Source organism: Fukomys damarensis, unplaced genomic scaffold (genome assembly GCF_012274545.1).
Source record: "Fukomys damarensis isolate Sample0158 unplaced genomic scaffold, DMR_v1.0_HiC HiC_scaffold_39, whole genome shotgun sequence".
Classification (NCBI taxonomy): Eukaryota; Metazoa; Chordata; class Mammalia; order Rodentia; family Bathyergidae; genus Fukomys; species Fukomys damarensis.
The window spans coordinates 27841789-27861228 of NW_022900951.1; the positions used below are offsets into that span (position 1 = coordinate 27841789).

Here is a 19440-nt window from a genome sequence, read left to right on the forward strand (position 1 = left end):
ATATATAAAATGCATTGCTACCTTGAGCTTTTGCTACTATCAGCCAAGGCAAATTATAAAATTATAATTGATAAAGAGGATTTTCTGGGCAAATTAACCTTGCTTTATAGTTACTTATAGAGAGAGAGAGAGAGAGAGAGAGAGAGAGTAAAGACGAGGAGAAGTTAAGTGAAGGGAGGCCAGGCCAGGAAAGGGAAGGGGAGGAGAGGAAAGGAGAGAGAAAGGAAGAAATTCAATATAAACTAAACAGTCCAAAATCACTACTTGTAAAGAAGACAGTATAATTTAATTTTATTCAATTATACAGATAATTCCAAGGCTAAGCATTTATAAATGTTCAATTGTACTGTTTTTATCAGTATCTACCCATTCTAGGAAACCACAAGAATATTCTAAAATGTATTGTTTCAGACAGAAATCTCTCAAAAACCACACCTTTTGCTTTTAATGGGCAGTTTTCCCTAGAGGTAACTGATGTTTTCAGGAGGGATTTGAGACTGTCCATGGATAAATGAAAACCAGTAAGGAAATAATTCTTCTGAAAATTACCTTGCAGGCAAAAATGTGCAGTTCTTTCATAGACTTTTAAAAACTTAAAATTTTATAATCATAATAAATATACCCCAGAGTAGAAGTTATAGACCACCATCTATCAAACATTATGTCAATTACAATGCCTAATGGGTATATTTTTCTCTATGAGGGGATTTTTCAGTTCTCTCAACTATTGAATATATGAAGGTCACATATGTCGTATATTACTATAGAAATATCTAAAATTATGATCTCATCTTTGGGCAGAAAATGGAAGTAAATATAGAACAATTTACCTTACGTTACTAGTTTGTTTAGTGATCCTCTAATGGAAATGGGTTCTTGTTAATCAAATAGTTTCTTGTAAGTCTGTGGGTATGAAGAGACCTCCATTTTGCCACATGTGGAAAAGCAGACACCATACACAGATAGTTGGGTAAGGAGCAGGAACGAGCAGAATCATTCTGCGGCCTTGACTGCATGCTCCTGAGTGGCTTCAGGAGAGGAAATTATGCTTCTTTCTTAGGTAATGCATTGCTACCTTGAACTTCTGTGACTCTCAGCCAAAGCAAATTATAATTGACAGAGTAAAGAGAATTTCTGGGAAAATTACCTGTAGCTTTGTTTTATAGTCACTTCTTCAAAGATTCCTCCACTCTAGATAGAGTTTAAAAAACTATATTAATTTTTTTTTTGTAATGGGGATTGAACTCAGGACCTTACACTTGCGAGGCAGGTGGTGGATAAAAATTGTAAATTTAGATGACGGAAATTTACAACATGACGAAGTAAGTGAAGTCTAAAATTATCTCTAAATTGAGGTTATTCCTATAGATGCAAAATCTGTTTTTATACTAAAGATTTTTTCTTCTGATAAAAACTAAAATAAAAATTTATTTAGATAAAACTAGTAAAATGGCCTCCGGTACACTGCAGAAATAGTATTTTCTATGGAATAGAAATTTTTATATACAACTATCCTTGGAAACAAAAATATTCAATTACTTTGAGTAATAGTTTCAGGATATTGGTCTCTAGCTAACTTTGTGGTTATATGTATGTTACATTTAGTCAGTTTTTCATCTGAAGCAAGTTCTGAACTCACTTCTATTCAAATTGCAATGATTTATATGAATTTGAAAATGTTGAAGATGTAAGACAAATGATCTATTCTGATCTAGCAATGGGGATGCACAGAAAATAAGCTCGCGGGAAGAAACAAAATGCTATTTAATTAATTCCATAAATTTTTCATTAAATGCAACATAGCCCCTTTATGTAATTATTTCTCTACCTTCTCACAACAACTAAGAACTCAAGACATATAATTGTAAATGAACAAGGAAATATAAATCAAGGCCTAGTGTAGGTATCCAATTAAAATGGCACAGTGTCCTGAATGATTCACATTTTAAAAAACAGGTCCAAAAATTACTATTCTAAGAATGTTGTTTGTTGGTAGTCGGCTCATTTCAATGAGACCTTTTAGTCATCAATATACAAAAATTAAATCTGGTATTTCCAATCAATGCGACTTCATGGGGTTAATCTTTCACATTTTAATGTTTTGCCTCTGATGGTAAAATGTCTATGTAATTGGCATCAATACTCAAATCCGTGAATTTATTTTGGATGCTGAGTGGAAACACAGGCTTCTCTATGTGGCTCCAAATCATTCTCTCAGTGGTGCACAGAGTGCAATGCCTGGCCTGTGAAGGCTATTGACAATAGCTAGCGATTAGGTTAGCTTAGACATGGCTTGATAGAAATATAAATACTTGAGCAGAACAGCATGAAATGGAAATTAATGGGTGGGGCAAGGGGAGTCCTGAACAAAAACACATGAATGAAAACTCACATATGGCAGAAAAGACAATACAGAAGCAAAGCTTCATGAAAGGAAAGTGGAGAAAAGGATAGGTTTGGGAGAGATTTGTCTTTTCCAAAGTTCACAGTGGTTTACATGCAGGCGATGAGGTGCGTTGATGTTATTAAATTATAGTAAGTTATAGTTTCTATCACCATCATGATTATCAATCAAGTAGCATTGATCACTCATGTATACTCTAGTAGGCACTGAATAAGTAAGTGACTTTTAAATGGCTTCTGATAGGAACCAATAAAAAAATCATACAAATCAATGTAGACAAATATAAAACAATAGATACTGAATAAGATGCTTAATGGGGGGAAACTGGAAGGTTAAGAATGAAGTTGTAAACACTCCCAGTGTTTAGGTGAATGATGCTAAGTTCGCTATTATTATCCTTTAAATCGATAACTCAGTGTTTAATATGAATTGCATGAATTAGTTACTTAATAGAGATTTTCAATAAAGACTTTGAGAGTGAAAAACCAAAGCAGAAGCTTAACTCAAACCCTAAGCCTACCCTTTATCATGGTGTTCAAAAAGTGAGGCAAAAACAGAAACTAACTTCTTCAATCTGTCATACTGTCTTTTACAAGATCTCTATGACCGAGTGCATTTATTCTGAGTAATAAAAAAAATGATCCTAGAATGGGATGTAAACAACTTTCCCATGTTCGGGAAATGATTTTTCTGACTTTTTGCTTCTTAATTCTTCAAAGCTCAGAAACTAACAATAGAGCTATGAGTTTGCAATATACTTGTACCTGGGGGAAAGGAAAAGTCAATCTTGCATGAAAATCTCAGATTTGGTAGACTAATTCTAAGATTACAATGTTAATCTTTCCTGAGTTGTTAGCATCCTGTATGTACTTATCATGTATTTCCAGCTACATATGGCATTGTGACAAAGAGAAGAGGCTGCTAATGCTGCTATAGCTGAGTGTCTCATTTAGGAACAAAAAATTCTGGACAAGCTCCCAGATTATGCATCTGTCCCCCTAGCTTTCACTTTACAAGATACAATTGTATGGGGACAACATGAGGATTAGTATATCACCCTCTGCTCTATAAGTATTGTAGGGTTAAATCCGTCACATTGACATGACCAAAAAATATTTATTGTATGTCTTAGTAGAAAGATTACAACTGAGATAGCAAATGCCTATAGGACGCTCACATTAAAAGTGGGCTGGCAGAATTATATGTTTGTTCTCTACAATCTGAATACAGAGATGATTAAGGCTCTTTCTCTTCAAATCAGATTTCTTTGGTTTCTATTCCTGTTTTCTCTCCTTTCATTTCTTTTATTGTCTTATTTTCCCTCATGCAGTGCAAGTGGCAGCTCGACTCTGTGAGTGCTTTAATGTAGTGGGCTTGGCACTGAGGGAAACTAAACAATGGAAAAATCCCTGAGGAAGCAGTTTCCATTTCTCCCACCTTCAGCATCCTATTAATGTGTCATGCTGTGGGCCCTGAATGATGGTGATAAATTCAGGAAAGACTTTCTGTAAAAGACTAGTGCCCACATAGTTATCTGAGAGTCTGTGTTGGGCAGTGATGAAGTGTTCAGAGTTCCAGGGTGAACAATATGAAAATTTTTTTCCTAAAGTTATATTTCATTTGATGTTTTCTTAATTCTGATTTTTAGTTGCTTCTTGTATTTTAAAATTTCATGTGTAAGTTTCACTTCAGTACAGCATTCATGTAGAAAAGTACGTGCAAATAGTTCATAAGCATTTTTTAAAGAAATGAATTCATGTAACCAGCACCCATATGAAATGACTAAACATTACCCAGAACCTAGAACTTGCTTCTGAGACTGTTAATCATGAATTGTCACAAGCACAACCACTATCTGAACTCTGGCCCCAAATATGCCTGTTTAAGTTTTCAAAATGGATTCATAAAATGTGTTTTCATATTTTGTTTAACTTATTTTATGAATACCATGTCCATATTTTTATCTGCCATTTCATTTACTTTTTGAAATAACATTAGTAATAGAAGTTGAGATTTGAATGTTCTCATGCTACTTTCCCTATTAATTTTTGGAGATTTTCATTTGCTCTAGAAAATCAATATTATAGAAATCAATATTTTGGTCTCATGTTATGTTTAGACAACATCTAAAGCTTAGAATCATCTTGAATAAAACTACTAATACGGCTAGGTTAGCTATGCCCCAGTATCAGACTAAAGGGAACTCCAAGGAGGAATGCAGATTTTAAAATAACACTTTCTTAGTGTCAGTCCAGAACCTTGTTCTTACACAATAATGCCATCTTATGGCTGTAAAGCAATTTGTAGTCTAAAGATGGTTTCATTTTTATTATCCTATTTGAATTGCATTATTCTCTTAGGCTTGAAGGAATATTTTCCTGAAATTATGACAGATTGATTAATGGCTTGATGGATAGCAAAGATGGCACGACGACAAAGAAAACAGAAGTAACAGAGCACAGTCTCGGGCACTTAATAGGCCACTTCTACATTTTTGTTGAATGAAGGAAAGGGCTTTCTCTCTCTAGTAATAGACAGATCTTATGCTAATGCATTATGCTTAAGTCCCTGTGGATATATTTATAAGCAGTTAGCTATACACCAAATAATAGATGAAAATAAAATCGAGCAGCAATACTGCCATTCCATAAATTTCGTAATTGTATTACATATACATACATATCTGGAAGTTCATCATATTTGTGGATTTAGCAATGACCTTTGACTATCTGCAAGCAACTAGCACATTTATGGAGAGGGTTCACTTTTAATATTGTAGTGTTTATAACTTTCCTGTATCTACATGTTGAAATTCTATTTGCTGGAAGATAATGTACAGAAGTAGGCTCCATAATGAATGACCAGTCACAAATCAGTCTGATTTTTAGTTGTCTTCTCATCCTCACTAAAGTGTTATGTCTTCTTCATGACATTTAATAAAGGTGAGTTTTGCAATTATAACATTCATGAATTTGGTTATTAATGGTGGTCCCAGCACTTATGTCTTAGAAATGCTGAGAATCGAATGCATTTTCTCTTATTTGTAACTTACTGCAAGGAAAACAAGTAATCTTTTTACATCTAAATATATTGGTGAAGGAAATATGTAGATGTGTCATTTAGTGTGTGCTTAGGAAAGTCACTTAACATCTTTCAGATTTAGTTTTATCCTCTATAAAATTTAAAAAATGACAAAACTGCCAAGGGGTTTTCATAGCTAGGAAATCCTTTAATATTCATTATCAAGTATCTTTAATCATTTAGATTATTGTTCCACAAGTATTTATGGCTTTCCTCCCTCCACTGTAGGAAGAGACTACTTTCCCATGCTATTGATGTCAGTCAGGCTGTGCCACGTGATATACTCTGGTCAACAGAATGTCAGCAGACTTGACAGGAGCACAGGCCATATGTGTTCTTGGAAGCTTAGGCTTGGTTCATGCTCTAGTGATCTATCACAAGTACATCACACCACTGCGCATTTATCTTTACCCCACAGTAAAGATACACACAGCAGACCTTAATCAAGCGTGCATTGTGGAGCCCAGTTCAGCTGACCCACATCCTAAGCAGAGCCGTCTAGCCAAACCCACCATTGGTGAACTACAAAGAAGCTCATATTGTTTCAAGCCATAAAGTTTGGGTTGATTTGCGCAACAGCACTATTGTGTTAATGGCTGATTAATACACTTAAAACAGAAAGGAATCACACATGAAGATATACTGATACAAATCTTATTACTGACTCAAAGGTATTTTGCTTTACACTCAAGTTGGCTTACTGGAGGGTTAATCTTGTTTTTTATTCATTAATTTTACTGGTACATTTTAGGTATACAATGTGATGATATTCATCATCAGGAATTTATACCTTTAGATGATATATCTTGATTCTTATTTTTTCCCCATTCCCCTGCCCTCCCTTCAAACCCTCCAGCAACTTCCTATTTACAAAGAGTTTGTTTCCATTTTTTCCTTTCCCTTCTTTCCTTTCTCCTACCTCTCACATTTCCCCTTCCCCTTCCCCTTTGGACCTTTTCTTCCTATTTTCCATTTTCTATTATACATTTTGATTGGAGGATTAATCTTGACTCTCAACTTGACTGGCTTGAGAAACTCCTAAGAGATTAGTAAAGCACACTTCTGTTGTGCCTGGCCAGGTGCTGCGGGTGTGACCTTGGGGACTATGTCTGGTCCCTGGCTACTTCCTCTCTGGTGCTCTTTCCTTACATTCTGCGTCCCAGACACCGTGAAGTGAGTAGCTTTATTCCATTGTGTACTTCCGAAATACTGTTTCTGCCTTAGAGCCGGCTGAAAATAGCTGAAACCATGAACCAAAAATTAAACCTCACCTTCTTTAAATTGTAGGTGCCAGATATTTTTCCCTGCGAACAGGAAAACTGACCAAAACAGTTCCTTAAAGATTTCAGCAGATTTTTGTTGAGAATCTGGCGTGAAGGCTATACTAGACATTTGTCCATTTATGAACAAACAGCTTCTACTTTCCAAATGCTTAAAATTCTACCATTGTATGGTATTAGTGGAATACATGGCCCTGGTTATCATTAAAATAGAGACCAAATTTCAGCTATTTATTTTCCCTGTAAATTAGATTCTTGTTTTGTGACCTAAGCTTGCCTTACAATAGGAGTTATCAATTTATAAGTCATTAAAATCTGGTCTTCTGCCTATCTTGATAAGTAAAGATTTCTTAGAGCAAACCATGTTTATGCATCATTCTCATTTATGTATCATCTGTGGTTTCTCTCACCCTGTAGCAACATAGTTGAATAGCTGCAATGGAAACTACACAGCCTGTGGAGACTAAAATAGTGGTAGCAGCGTATTTAGAGAAGAAAAATACAACCTCTGTTATCAGATGCTTCTGAAAGAGACCTTAATTCTACAGTGAGTGACACATAAAAGAAATGACAATGTAGATATTTCTTGACATTGATAGTTGTAAACCATGTTCAGTGGAATTTGTCCCCTTGGTGTAGTAGTGAGTCATTGCCAGAACATCTGTTTATGATTCAGATTTACCTCTTTTCTTATTGCTAGATGTAATTCTAGATAGCTAACCTTGATTTGAACCTGGCTCCAGTTTCCCACTGATTCCATAAGACACTTAATATCCTTCCAATAAATTATGTAATTCTATCTAAGGCAATCAGAGTTACTCTCTGTTCATTGCAGATCAGAACCTTGAATAGTCCCACACACTGATTAATTCCTTAGGCTAAGTAAGATGTTTCCATTTCATTCCCTGAAATCTTGTTCTTACCTATTACCATAGTTCATATCTATCATCTCTTTATTTCACTGGCTGGTTGTCCAGAACAGAAAAGTTTCTCAAAGCAGAGAATTAGCGAAATTCATCTCTGTGGTGATCAGGAAAATTTGAGAGTGTAAGAATTAATTAGCCGGTGTCAAGGCTGGAAAAGCCATATGACCATCATTTTCAACATCAAAATATTTACCCTTAATTGAGCCATTTTCAAGTATGAGCAATCCACTAAATATTCTACATGTATTTTGTCAAATAATCCTCGTAAATAGTCCAATGACATGGGTACTGCATTTATGTTATCAAAGAGGAGCTGGTGGAACATAATAATAATTAAGGAATTTGCAAAAGAACACATAGCTAGAGTATAGCAAATCCAGAATTCCAAAACAGGTTGGATTCTAGGGTTTCTGCTTATAAACAATTACTTAAAATCGTTGCATCAGAAATGAGACTTAATGTTATGGAATATAAAAATCTGCAAATTCCTAGAAAACATCTCTTCTGGCCTTTGGGTAAAGGAAGAAGTGCATCTTTTGGGCTGGAGTGAGAAGCAGTCTGTTAGATATGGGAAAGATCTCAGATTTTGGGGTAAGATTTCTGCAACTCTTTCTATGGAATAGCATTAGTTTTTCGGCATTCTTTTTACATCTAGGGTCGAAGATGGAGTGAAAGGAAAATGTCTGTATGATCCTGTGAAAAGTGAATATTTCATTCCTTACCCAAAGATAACTTGTATGTAAAGTGGAGGGGAACCCCCCCCAAAGCAGAAAGTTATCTCTTTGTTTTAGTGCAAACGTGGTGGGTACCTACAGAAGCAGAGTAATCACTGGTCATTCAAGAAATGCCACAGGTTTTTAGGCAATGGTGTGAGTAGCATGGCATTCTTGAGACAACACAGACTGGAAGAAAAGTACAGAGACAAGAATATTCTGACAGTGGAATGAGCATTCCAAAGCCAGTGATGAAAGTAAGCTCATTGGAACAGCCTGCGGGTGCTCATAATGACTTCATGTGGGATATTGATTCTATAATGTGGTCGCAGTGTAAGATTCAGTTTGTCTACTCAGTTGCTGCATTTCTTTTTCTTCATCAAGCCTGACGTCAGACACCCTGGGGCAAACTATTTTCAAGTAAGCTGAGATAAATTTATTCCATTCAGAGGAAAAATACATTCAGGTGTCTGGGAGGAGCTTATGTCCAGACACAGAGCATTCACCTTGTGCCCAGCACGATATGATACCTGAGCGTATCACTTATATTTAGACCTTGTGTTTAAGGAGCTTACATAAAGAATCAAAAAGTAAATCAATCAACTATTATAAGGTACATTGTGAGAGTATACTCAATGTGGTAGCCATGAAGACTGGGAACACTTGCAAATACAAAGTAATTTAGTGTTAGCATATTACAGCAGACAGTAAAACAATATGCAAGTTTCCAGATACTCCATTAAAATTCTTGGCATTTTAGGATAGATACTGGATACAGTATCACTGTTGAGATCTGGAGGACAAGTGAGACAGACAGAACAGAAAATACTTATGCATCTACAAATGAATTTTGCACCGCTAAATCAGAATTTGTCAGAGTTGGAGGGTAGGCATCAAGTGATGAACACTGATGTTGACCAGATAAACAAGAGTTATGTGAAGGCCTTAAATTAATGAATCTGGATTTTATGGTCAGGGAAATAAGAATACAGTACTAAAGTTCTTACACTGGATAACTCTGGATGAAAGATAATTGGGGAAAAATAGGAACAATCTTTGGAAACAACTGACATTAACACTAGAAATATGTTTCAGGGCCCAATGTAATAAACTAAGAGCTAAAGTAAGAATATGTAGACATGAACAGATGTGAGAAATACTAAGACCTTCCTTATAATTATTTAACAACTGATTTCACTTCCTCTGAGAATAATGAAGACTACCCTCAGACTACAGAACTTTGAAATAAGCTATTGTAAACTATTATAGAACTTCACTACTTTTCATTTGATCTTCTAGAGGAAAATATATTTTAACTTCTTGTAATGTGAGGTTAAAGATTGTACATGAATTCCCCAAATTTTAAACAAAAGCTAAGTATTTGCATTAACATAAGCACCAAAAATAAATTTGCATCAATTTAATAAAATCCATAGGGAAAAATAGAGTGGAGGGAGAGACTGAAAAGTATAAAAGAATCAACCCCTGAAACAGAAATCATTTTCTAGGTTTTTAAATATATTAATGTAATAATCACCTGCTATAAATATATACGATGAAGATTATAAAGATGTGTTTTTATAATGTACAGCTATTTATACCACTTCAATTAAATGAGCAAACTTGCTTTGATGTTACCCGAAAGTTTAGAGGGTGATGTAATCCTCTAAAATAATGTTAACTTCACTAAAGAACAATTTCTACTCTTCAGTTCGTTAGTCTCAGCCATTCATCACTGTACGTTCTCACTTCACTTACCTTGTCCCAGTGTTAATATCTTCCTCTGTCCTTATTCCATGGAGGGCAATGAGATAAATTCTACAGTTTCTGCAAACACTTATAATTGTTTAGTAAAGTAAATGAGTTACCTACCCTTGTCGATCCTTGTATATTTTGTTAACTTTTTCCCACTGGAAATCAAGCTGTGAGAGGGCTTCCTGTAGCTTGGCCCTTTCCACAGGCATAGCACTTTGCAATGCTGCTGTCTTCTTGTTGTGAATAAGGTCAATCCGACCTGAGATTTGCTGCAGATTGTCTTTTATATTCTGTAATATTTAAAAGTTAAAAGAAGTAAAAAAAAAAACATTCAGCTCTCCATTAAAGAAAAACAAAAACAAATATAGCTGTAGAAATATCAACTGGCCTTGTAATGTTCTATTGACTTTTTGAAGTTATACCTTTGAAGTCCAATGATTTCAGCATGCTTGAATTCAATGGCAAATTCATAGTTCCCACCCCCACACAGCTGAGCACTCCCTACTTCTTTCAGCTGCCTGCATTTTTTTCAGTAACTTGAGCTCTTCTGGCTTTTCTTCCACTTTTGTGCCTTCGGTCTGTTTGTCTGTACCTGCCTTTTCATACTGGCCTCCACACTGGAGCGCCCTCGCTCAACATTTGCACTTCTTTCCTACTTTGTCCATATTCTCTCACATTTATTCCCACAACATCACACAACTCTCTAAGAAAATGATCCTCACATTCGTACTTGCAGCCGAGACCTCCCTTCTGAACTTCCGACTAACAAATCCAAGTACTTTATATTAGAACATCTCCTGATATTCATGATATTCAATGGTATTCATGGTATTCAAGACAAACTTGGAGTCGTCACTGACGTCAATGTCTTGTATTCCAATTGTCATATGAACCTGTTGGCTTTCCTTTCAGAATATACTTAGAATTTAATCATTTCTCACTATCTCGCTTGCTATTATTTCTTACTTAGATATTGCATCTGTTATCCAAATAGTTCTTTTGCTTGAGTTTTTGCCCTTCACGGTTAATTCTTAATGCAATGGTCAAAGAGATAAGTATGAATTGGATCATGTTACTTCTCTACTCAAAACCCTTCAGTAGCTCCTAATAAAACCCATAGTATTTACTATGACCCATGAAACTATATAACTTGGTTATATTTTTACCTGGCATTCCAAACATCTTTTAGTATCTCCCTACTCCACAACCCTTCTTTGTAATCCTTGTGCATGCTCACCATTCTCTTGCCTCAAAGTTTCTGCCTTTGCTTTTTACTCTACCAAACATACTTTACACAATGACATTTTTATGGCTGGTTCCCTTACTTCTTTGTCATCTAAGAGGAAACATCTGTACCATACTTTTACACAGTACCCTCAATCTCACTTTTTCTTCTTTTCTCATCATAGCACCATGACTAACATTAAATTATATATCATGTGCTCTGTATACATCACTGGCATAAATTTTTTGAGCGCTGAGATGATATCAAAGGTATGCTTGGTACACGGTAGGTTCCCAATGCCAGTGCTTTTCTGTTGAATAAATGAATGGAATATGTGCCCCCCAAATTAACTCCATAGTTTTATGTTGTAAATCACAAGCTACAAATCCATTATATAAAAATTAAAATCTTCAAGAATACTGGTTTACAAATTATTTTTTAAAGAAATACATATTTATCTAGCCTTGCTAGAATGAATTTGTTTTTTTTTTCACTTTAATTGCTACAAACACATAGGTTGAACACATTTCATGTGCTCTTTTCTTGCACAAGGAACTATACAGAGAAAATGATGGGTGAAGTTTTTGTTTATAAAAACATTTAAATAGGTTGTTTTGTAGTAACAAAGGAGAGAGTGGTTCTGAGGACTGGAGAAATAAAGTAAAGCAGACTCATCTAGGTGAGAAGAAGAAAATATGGTGAGCGGTCTAAGTAGTACCAAATATTTTCTAGATGTTCAGAGAAGGAAAGGATCCTATATCATATTTGGTCACAGTATCCAGGAAGGGTTCCTGACGAAGGTGCCACATGAGGGAGTCACAGCTGAGTAGTAAGAGTGGAAAAGACATGAGAGTTAGTAGGTAACATAAAGGTAATATGAGCCATCAGGTTTGGCTGAATTTTTTGGAAAATATGGAAGCATAGAGCAAGACAGAATAGGAAACAGAGGCTAGGGATGTTTAGTAACGTGCTTTGAGTCTGAAACAAAAAAATTTCTGTGTGCAATTCAGCAGTCAATATGAAAATGTGAAAATAATAGAAATAGCTCTCACAAATCTATCGTCCAGTTCCAAATGTTAGGGCTCTACAGACAACCTTGTTTCATGTATAGACTCATCAACTCAGCTGTTCAATTCAATTATCTGAAACCAACTCACGTATTATTTTACCCAAAACTATGTTCAGCACGCTTCTAATATATAAGAAATCGCACGAATGTATACATGATTAATTTAATAAAATGTAAAGCAGTTGGCATTTATTTCAGTTGAGTTGGGAAAGAAGATTAGGAAGAAGACATGGCAGAATTCAGTGACTGTGTGTTACATAAACAGAAGGGAGGTTGTGAATACTTTCCAGGGGTCTGTCCTTGGCATCCAAATGATGCGTCCGCGTATATGTGTAAGTGATAATCACAGCGAGATACCTTTGATGCAACAAACTGGAGATAGTAGGTAGTCGGCTCAGATTTGGGGAAGAGAAATGCGAGGGCAACTATCGTTGGGCCATACATATTCTCACATTCCTGCATGGGCTGGGCTTTCTGAGAAATAAAGAGCATTGGGAACTGAGTTGAAGGATGTTTGAGTGGCAAACATAATTTAGAGTAGAGACTACTGTGTTGCTGCGGAAAAGTTATAAAACTTAACTCATCCAGAGTCCTTTACTTACATTTTATATTCCAAGGATTTCAGACATAGGCACCCCACTTTTCATCAAGAGGATGTGTTTACCTCTTAGCGCAAAATATGTGTTTGTCTGTCTGTCTCTCTGCCACCCTCCAAAAAATGATGTGCCAGCTGCTTTAGATAACGTCCTAGATTCACAGTATTGGAATACATATGTATGATCCTTTTGATGAATTCATGATATGTTCTCTGATACAGAGGTCTCATGTTTCCTATCTGGGTGAATACAGATAGAAAACAAGTGTCAACAAAAATGCATATTCTTGACTATTTTCAAGGAAACCCAGGGAGGATTTCAGCCATGTATAGGTTGAAGACGAGGCTGGATAGGAAGTGGCTATAGAGGACTTCAAAGATTCTCAGATGACAAGCTCTGAAGAAAATTTTACAGGTCAGAGTAAGGGTAGCTGCAAAGAAGTTAAGGGTAGACTTTAAGGGGTTTTCCGTCTCATTCTGAAGCTTCCTGTCTATGGTGTATAAGGACCATTTTAGGCAAGAACTAAGCTGTAGAAGCAGGTAAGGATATAAATCATGTAAATTATTCAAAGTAAAAATCAATACGTACACTGAGAACCTAGAGAAAGGAAGCACTGTGTTGCTTTGCAGCTTGGAGACAGAGGAGGATATAATGATTATACGTGATATGAGCAAATTTGGAATTTGTTTTGTTCATAACAAATTATTTTTGCTTAGTATTTCAATTTATTTCTAAGGTAAAGCACTTGTGAGAGAGGTCAGGTATTAACGTCTAAGGGAAATATGATAACAGAGAAATGTCTTGTCAACATACTCATTTGGACAAATTAGGATAAAACTGTTTTCTGCCAATTTTCCATACACAAGAGCTGCTACAAATGAATCTCTGTGACAAGCAGGGGCTGAGAAAGAATATAAATCTGCCCAAAGATTAAATATCATGTTAGCAATGAGAACAGAAGAGTAGCATATTTCAAAATCAAGGATAGAGTATCAGAATGAAAGAGGGAACTGCCAAAAACTTATATGCAGCTAATACCTGGAGTGAAAAGTTAATTTTCCAATAAAATTGCTGATCTTATCTACAGCAATTTTCCCCTGTTGGATATGGGTAATATAAATGTGGGTGGAGTAGCTTGTCTTTGACTGCTATCTCATTTCATTACAAATTAGAAAATAGTTTAATACCACATGATAGTTTACTGCATTTGACATCAGACACTTATTTATGGTAGAAAAGTTTACTAATGTGAAAACCAAAACCAATGATAAAAGGAAAACTTTAAAATGATGGAGCAGCTTTAGTATATGTGACCGATGCCCTAAAATTTATTAGTCTCAAGCCTGTGGCCAGTGTTCCCTCTTTGTCTTCTTTCATTTGGTGAATTTTTGCTGTGTTTTTGGTGATTCTGAGCTCAAAACCTTCAGTGGGGTTACACTGACATGTCTTTTTAAAGCACTGACATGACATTTTGCTGCTTGTGCTTACTTGTGTGACTTGGGCACCCTGATTTCACCAGCACTTAATCTGATTCAGGCGCTGATTCCACTTCCGCTTGATTGCCAGTTCAGTTGCAAAGTTTCAGAACTATGACAAATTTTTCACTTGATGCAAAGCAGCCAGCTGACTGACTGGATGATTCCTTAAATTCCCACTGATCAACCAGTCACATCTGTTCCCATCAGTACTTTGGGAGCCCAAACACTGAAAATGCATAGCCCTAAGCACCTATGGAGGGAAAATTCAATACAGGAAAGGAGGATCTTACCATATAGAATAGATAGGTTATCCATTTATGGATTTAATATGGTATATGCCTACACACACACACACACACACACACACACACACACACACACACACACCCACACACTAAAGATGTGAGCTTGCAAAGCTTTCTGGTTTCAATCTGAGTCACTGGAGGGCCTTTAATTCTCCAGAAAGCAGGAGAATTGCTTAGAATTGAGTTAAGAATGGTTTTAGCAACACTGAGCAGCATGTGGGAGAGGTAATAAAACTTTCTATCTTAAACAAGAAAAGCAAAATGCCAAAACTGGGGCAGGGTACGTCCCCCTGGATATCTAGATAATAGCTCCTTGGTACATTCTCAAAGAATTCTGTCAAAACTGGCTGGAGTCCAGAAAATCTTTTTCAAAGGTCCTGCACATACTCTTGCTCCCTAGGCTTTGCACATAGAAAAATGGTACATGAACCAAAGAAAATTTTGTAGCACTTTCCACAGTTTAAAGTCAGAGATGAACTCTCTTCTAGTTTTTTACTATTTTAGTTTGTCTAGAAATAAATGATCTTTATAGTTTCTGACCCTCTAAAAATGAAACCATAGTCCCTCTAGTTGCCATGGTGATTTAAAAAATCCCTAGGATCACTATAGAATATAGCATTTCCATGTCTCTCCCGAAATAGTTCCTTATCTTATCTGAAAATATGATGTCAAAACAATGAAGTACCTACTTTTTAGTCAACTCCATTCTTAATTTTGACATCATAAATTGACCGCCTCACTCCCAAATTCGAAATCAGTGAAATGTTTACTTTTAGCACTCTTCCTGCCAAAGGAAAATATAAATATATAAAATAAAAGTGAATTTTTGATCTCTCAAAGGCAAGTGCTTGAATTTATAAAATTTGTCTTTAATATATTAAAATAGCATTGTTAAAACTCTAGTTTGCAGTATTTAGTTAAAGAAGACCCTAATTTAGACACTGTGTATAGAGGGAAATAAGATAGTGAAGTAATTTTCACAATTGGGAGATGAAATCCAAACAGATGATAAAATAAAAAGCAAAAATCTATGACCCTTTCTGCTTTGTTTCATGATTATTTAGAAAGATTTTCATTTAAAAAAGACTTCACTGATAACACTGACATTAAAAATGTAGGCCTTGAATTTAAGATATGAAGATTTTAAAAGGTGAATTTCCCTTTCAGACAAAATCCATTTTGAAAGATTTATATGCAAACAATTTGAACTGACAAGTACTTTGTTTATTCAAGTGTTGCATAGTTTGTGTCTTCTTTAAGAGGCTAAAAAGAGAAAATAGAGACTACAGACAATTTACCTAGGGAGCAAACAGGGGACCTGGTTGCCGACTAATCAAGTTGCGATAAAGGTCTCAAGTAACACTTAATTTAACTATGTTCTATTCTCTATTGTAAGGGGGAGACTTCCAATGTTTAGTTTTTCTTCCATTTAATGTAAAGTGACAACAACTCCCTTGCTATCAGACTGTTTCATTATAGAGCCTGTCTTTATCCAACTAAAAGGTAAACCCATTTAGATGAATGTCAAAGTAGATATTGCAGAGACTGTATAGGATGAGAATACGAGATACTGATACCTGATAAATTGAACTTACTCTTAATTGCTTCTGAAGAAAGTAACCTGAAAAAGAACTTACTGAATGTTTAATGTATTTTCTTACCTACAGCACTATTCTTTGTTTTTGGAAATTCTGTGAAAAGTGGCAGCATCATTACCTATCTATCTATCTATCTATCTATTTATTTGTTTTTTTGTACTGGGAATCGAACTCGGGTCCTTGTGCTTTCGAGGAAGGTGGCAGAACCACTAAACTAAATGCCTGGCCTGCCAGCATCTTTATCTGCTATTTAAAATATAATTGTTTCTGCTGTCCTTTCTTTGTAGGAGTCATAAAAATAAATGGGTACCTCCCACATACAAAATATGAAATGCAACTCAGCACTTGCTTAAACCTCAGCACTCAAATTATATATAGGGATGTCTATAATTTTCAAGTCTTTACTCCTCCATTTTACACCAGAAATAAGCTCAAATATATCTTCTTGGCTTGGCAGATATTACCAACTTATGATTTTTAGTGATAAATCAATTGTACATACAAACATTAATTTATCTTCTAAAGTTAGTCCTTAATAATAAAATACTTCAAAAAATTTCAAGGCTATTTTAGTCCAAATGTTATGAGAAAATTAAAGGGATATAAAATTTTAAACATATGAAGACATATGCCCATCAACTGATGAATGGCTAAAGAAAATATGATATTTATACACAATGGAATACTACTCTGTTGTAAAGAATGATAAACTTGAGACATTTTTAGGTAAGTGGATGCACCTCATGAACATAATCTTAAGAGAAATAAATCAAAAACACCAGTTTAAATACTGCTTTGTTTATTTTGTGTGAGAAACCCAAGGTATAGATAAGGAACAAAATGAAGGATAAATTTTAGAAGTAGGAAAAACTTTTTGAAATGGGAAGGGAAACAAGAGGTGCAGAGGAGAAGAAAGGAAAATGGAATCAAGAAAAAAATTTAAAAAGAGGAAATAGCATTTCTGTAAATGGAGAGGGGAAGAAATTTTAGAGGGAGAGGAAAGGAAGGGGACAAAAAAAATTAAGATGAACTCAATAAAAGAAAAAAAAAGATGTGTTTTCTACATGAACAAAGCTGCAAAAATATTAGAATAAAAATAATTTTCAAAAATTTAAAATGAAAGATAATATGAAATTGTTGCTTCAGTGTTTTTGGTCCTAAAAATGACTTCAATATTTCAATTTTCATTTAGAATATGCTGAATTTCAATTTTTTGAACAGAAACGACAACACTGTTTTTATTGATTCTTCAGAGTTTATTTCTCTGAAGGACTCATATCACCAGATGACTGGAAGCACCTACAACTCATTACTTTTCATATTTGCTTCTAGGAGGGAATTCTATTTATTGGTTCTCTAATATTTTCTTCATTGCATCATTTCCCTCTTCCTCCACAATTAGCACTGTTGTTACTCTGTGGCCTTCATCACATAGCTCTCATTTCCTCAGTGATTCATTTTCCAGGTTTCTTGCTAATTCTCTGACACCTTCATCTCTGTCTTAATTCATCAGCTCAATGAATACAAGGTGTGGTCAAAAGTAAAGTGAATGTTTAAATTTTAAAAAGTATTGCAGTAAAAGACACACTGCCACTAATCCCCCTCCAAATACTGCCCTCCAGCCTTTAACATATTGATTCCATCATTCTTGCCACTTTCTGAAGCAGTTCTGAAAGTCATATTTCGTTTTTACAAGACGTGATCAAAAATATGGTGAATGTTGTTGCTAAGCGCTCTCCAACAGAAAGGCAGGCTCATACGAATATTACAGTGTGTCCTACAGTGTGTCCTCATCTTCCTTATTCACTGGAACTGATGCCATATGATTTTAGTTCTTCCCCAAAGAAACAAGACCATGGATTGGTAAATATTTTAAATCAATTTGGAACATTGAAGCCACTGGTAAAGTAAAGCTAAACACACTCAGGAAAGAGGACTTCCAGAACTGCTTAAGAAAATGGCAAGAAGGAGGGGCTAATTGTGTATCACGGGAGAGGAAGGACCTATTTTGGGGGGATTAATGATATGACTTTCACTGTAATAAAAATTTAAAATTTAAACATTCATTGCATTTTTTTATCACATCTCATTTTTAGAGAAGATCTACTATATTCCTGTTCCATTTTGTATCCCAAGGATACGACAGTGAGCCAGAAAGAAAATAAAAAAGCAGGCTAAAGGAGTAAACTCTACAACACTTGAACAGTGGTCAGTATTAAAAAGCAGAACTAAATAAAGCAGGAAAAGAAGATATGAAATATCTAAGTGGGGGTTCAGAATATTAGGAAGAATGACAGTTTTTAAGTAAATATCTAATCAAAACGGAAGAAGGGGGGCTGGGGATTTAGCTCAGCAGTTCTACCACCTGGTTTGCAAGCGTAAGGACCCGAGTTCGATCCTGGTACCAAAACAACAACAACAACAAACAAACAAATTTAAAAAAAACAACAAAATGGAAGATGGAGTCAAATAAAAGTCCGGGTAACATTCCAGGTAGGAAAGCAAGTGTAAGAACCTTGACACTGGAATGTGTCTGAGGGGAAGGGTGTCAACGATCATGAAGGAAATAATCAGAGTTGGAATATGTGAACCAAAGACTTCTAGGAGAGAAGGAGAGAGAGAGAGGAAGAGAGAAAGCGGGGGAGAGAGGGGGGGATGGGCAACCCATAGAGGGCCTTGTGAACATAATAAGGACTTCCCTATTTACTTGAAAGGGGATGGAGAAAAGAGCTGCCATTAACTGCAATTTGGAAAATTTCACGAGGATGAGGTTATTGTGCAAATTTTAATTATTATATATTGATTGGACATTTAAAATTAAAATAGTTATTTGATTTCTACATGGATATACCTAATCAAAGGTATATCCAGTGTTCAGGTGATAATTCTTGACTAGAGTTAGAAACTTGGGAGCCATTGGAGGTAATTTTTTAAAAGTCTTCCTTCACATATGTTCAAAATCACGGGTATTTTCCTCTATTCCTTATTCAGCCCATTTTTCCTCTAATCC

General features: G+C 35.4%; 1 protein-coding gene across 6 annotated transcripts in view; it reads right to left on the reverse strand.

The window, feature by feature from the left end:
• The window catches only part of Dmd (dystrophin), a 2130457-nt gene that overhangs the window by 1125042 nt on the left and 985975 nt on the right, over positions 1-19440 (reverse strand). For all 6 annotated transcript variants that reach the window (XM_033760401.1, XM_033760400.1, XM_033760399.1 and 3 more), the window contains exon 43: positions 10277-10449. In XM_033760401.1, coding sequence (XP_033616292.1) covers positions 10277-10449 — 173 coding nt within the window. The remainder of the gene's footprint in view (positions 1-10276; positions 10450-19440) is intronic.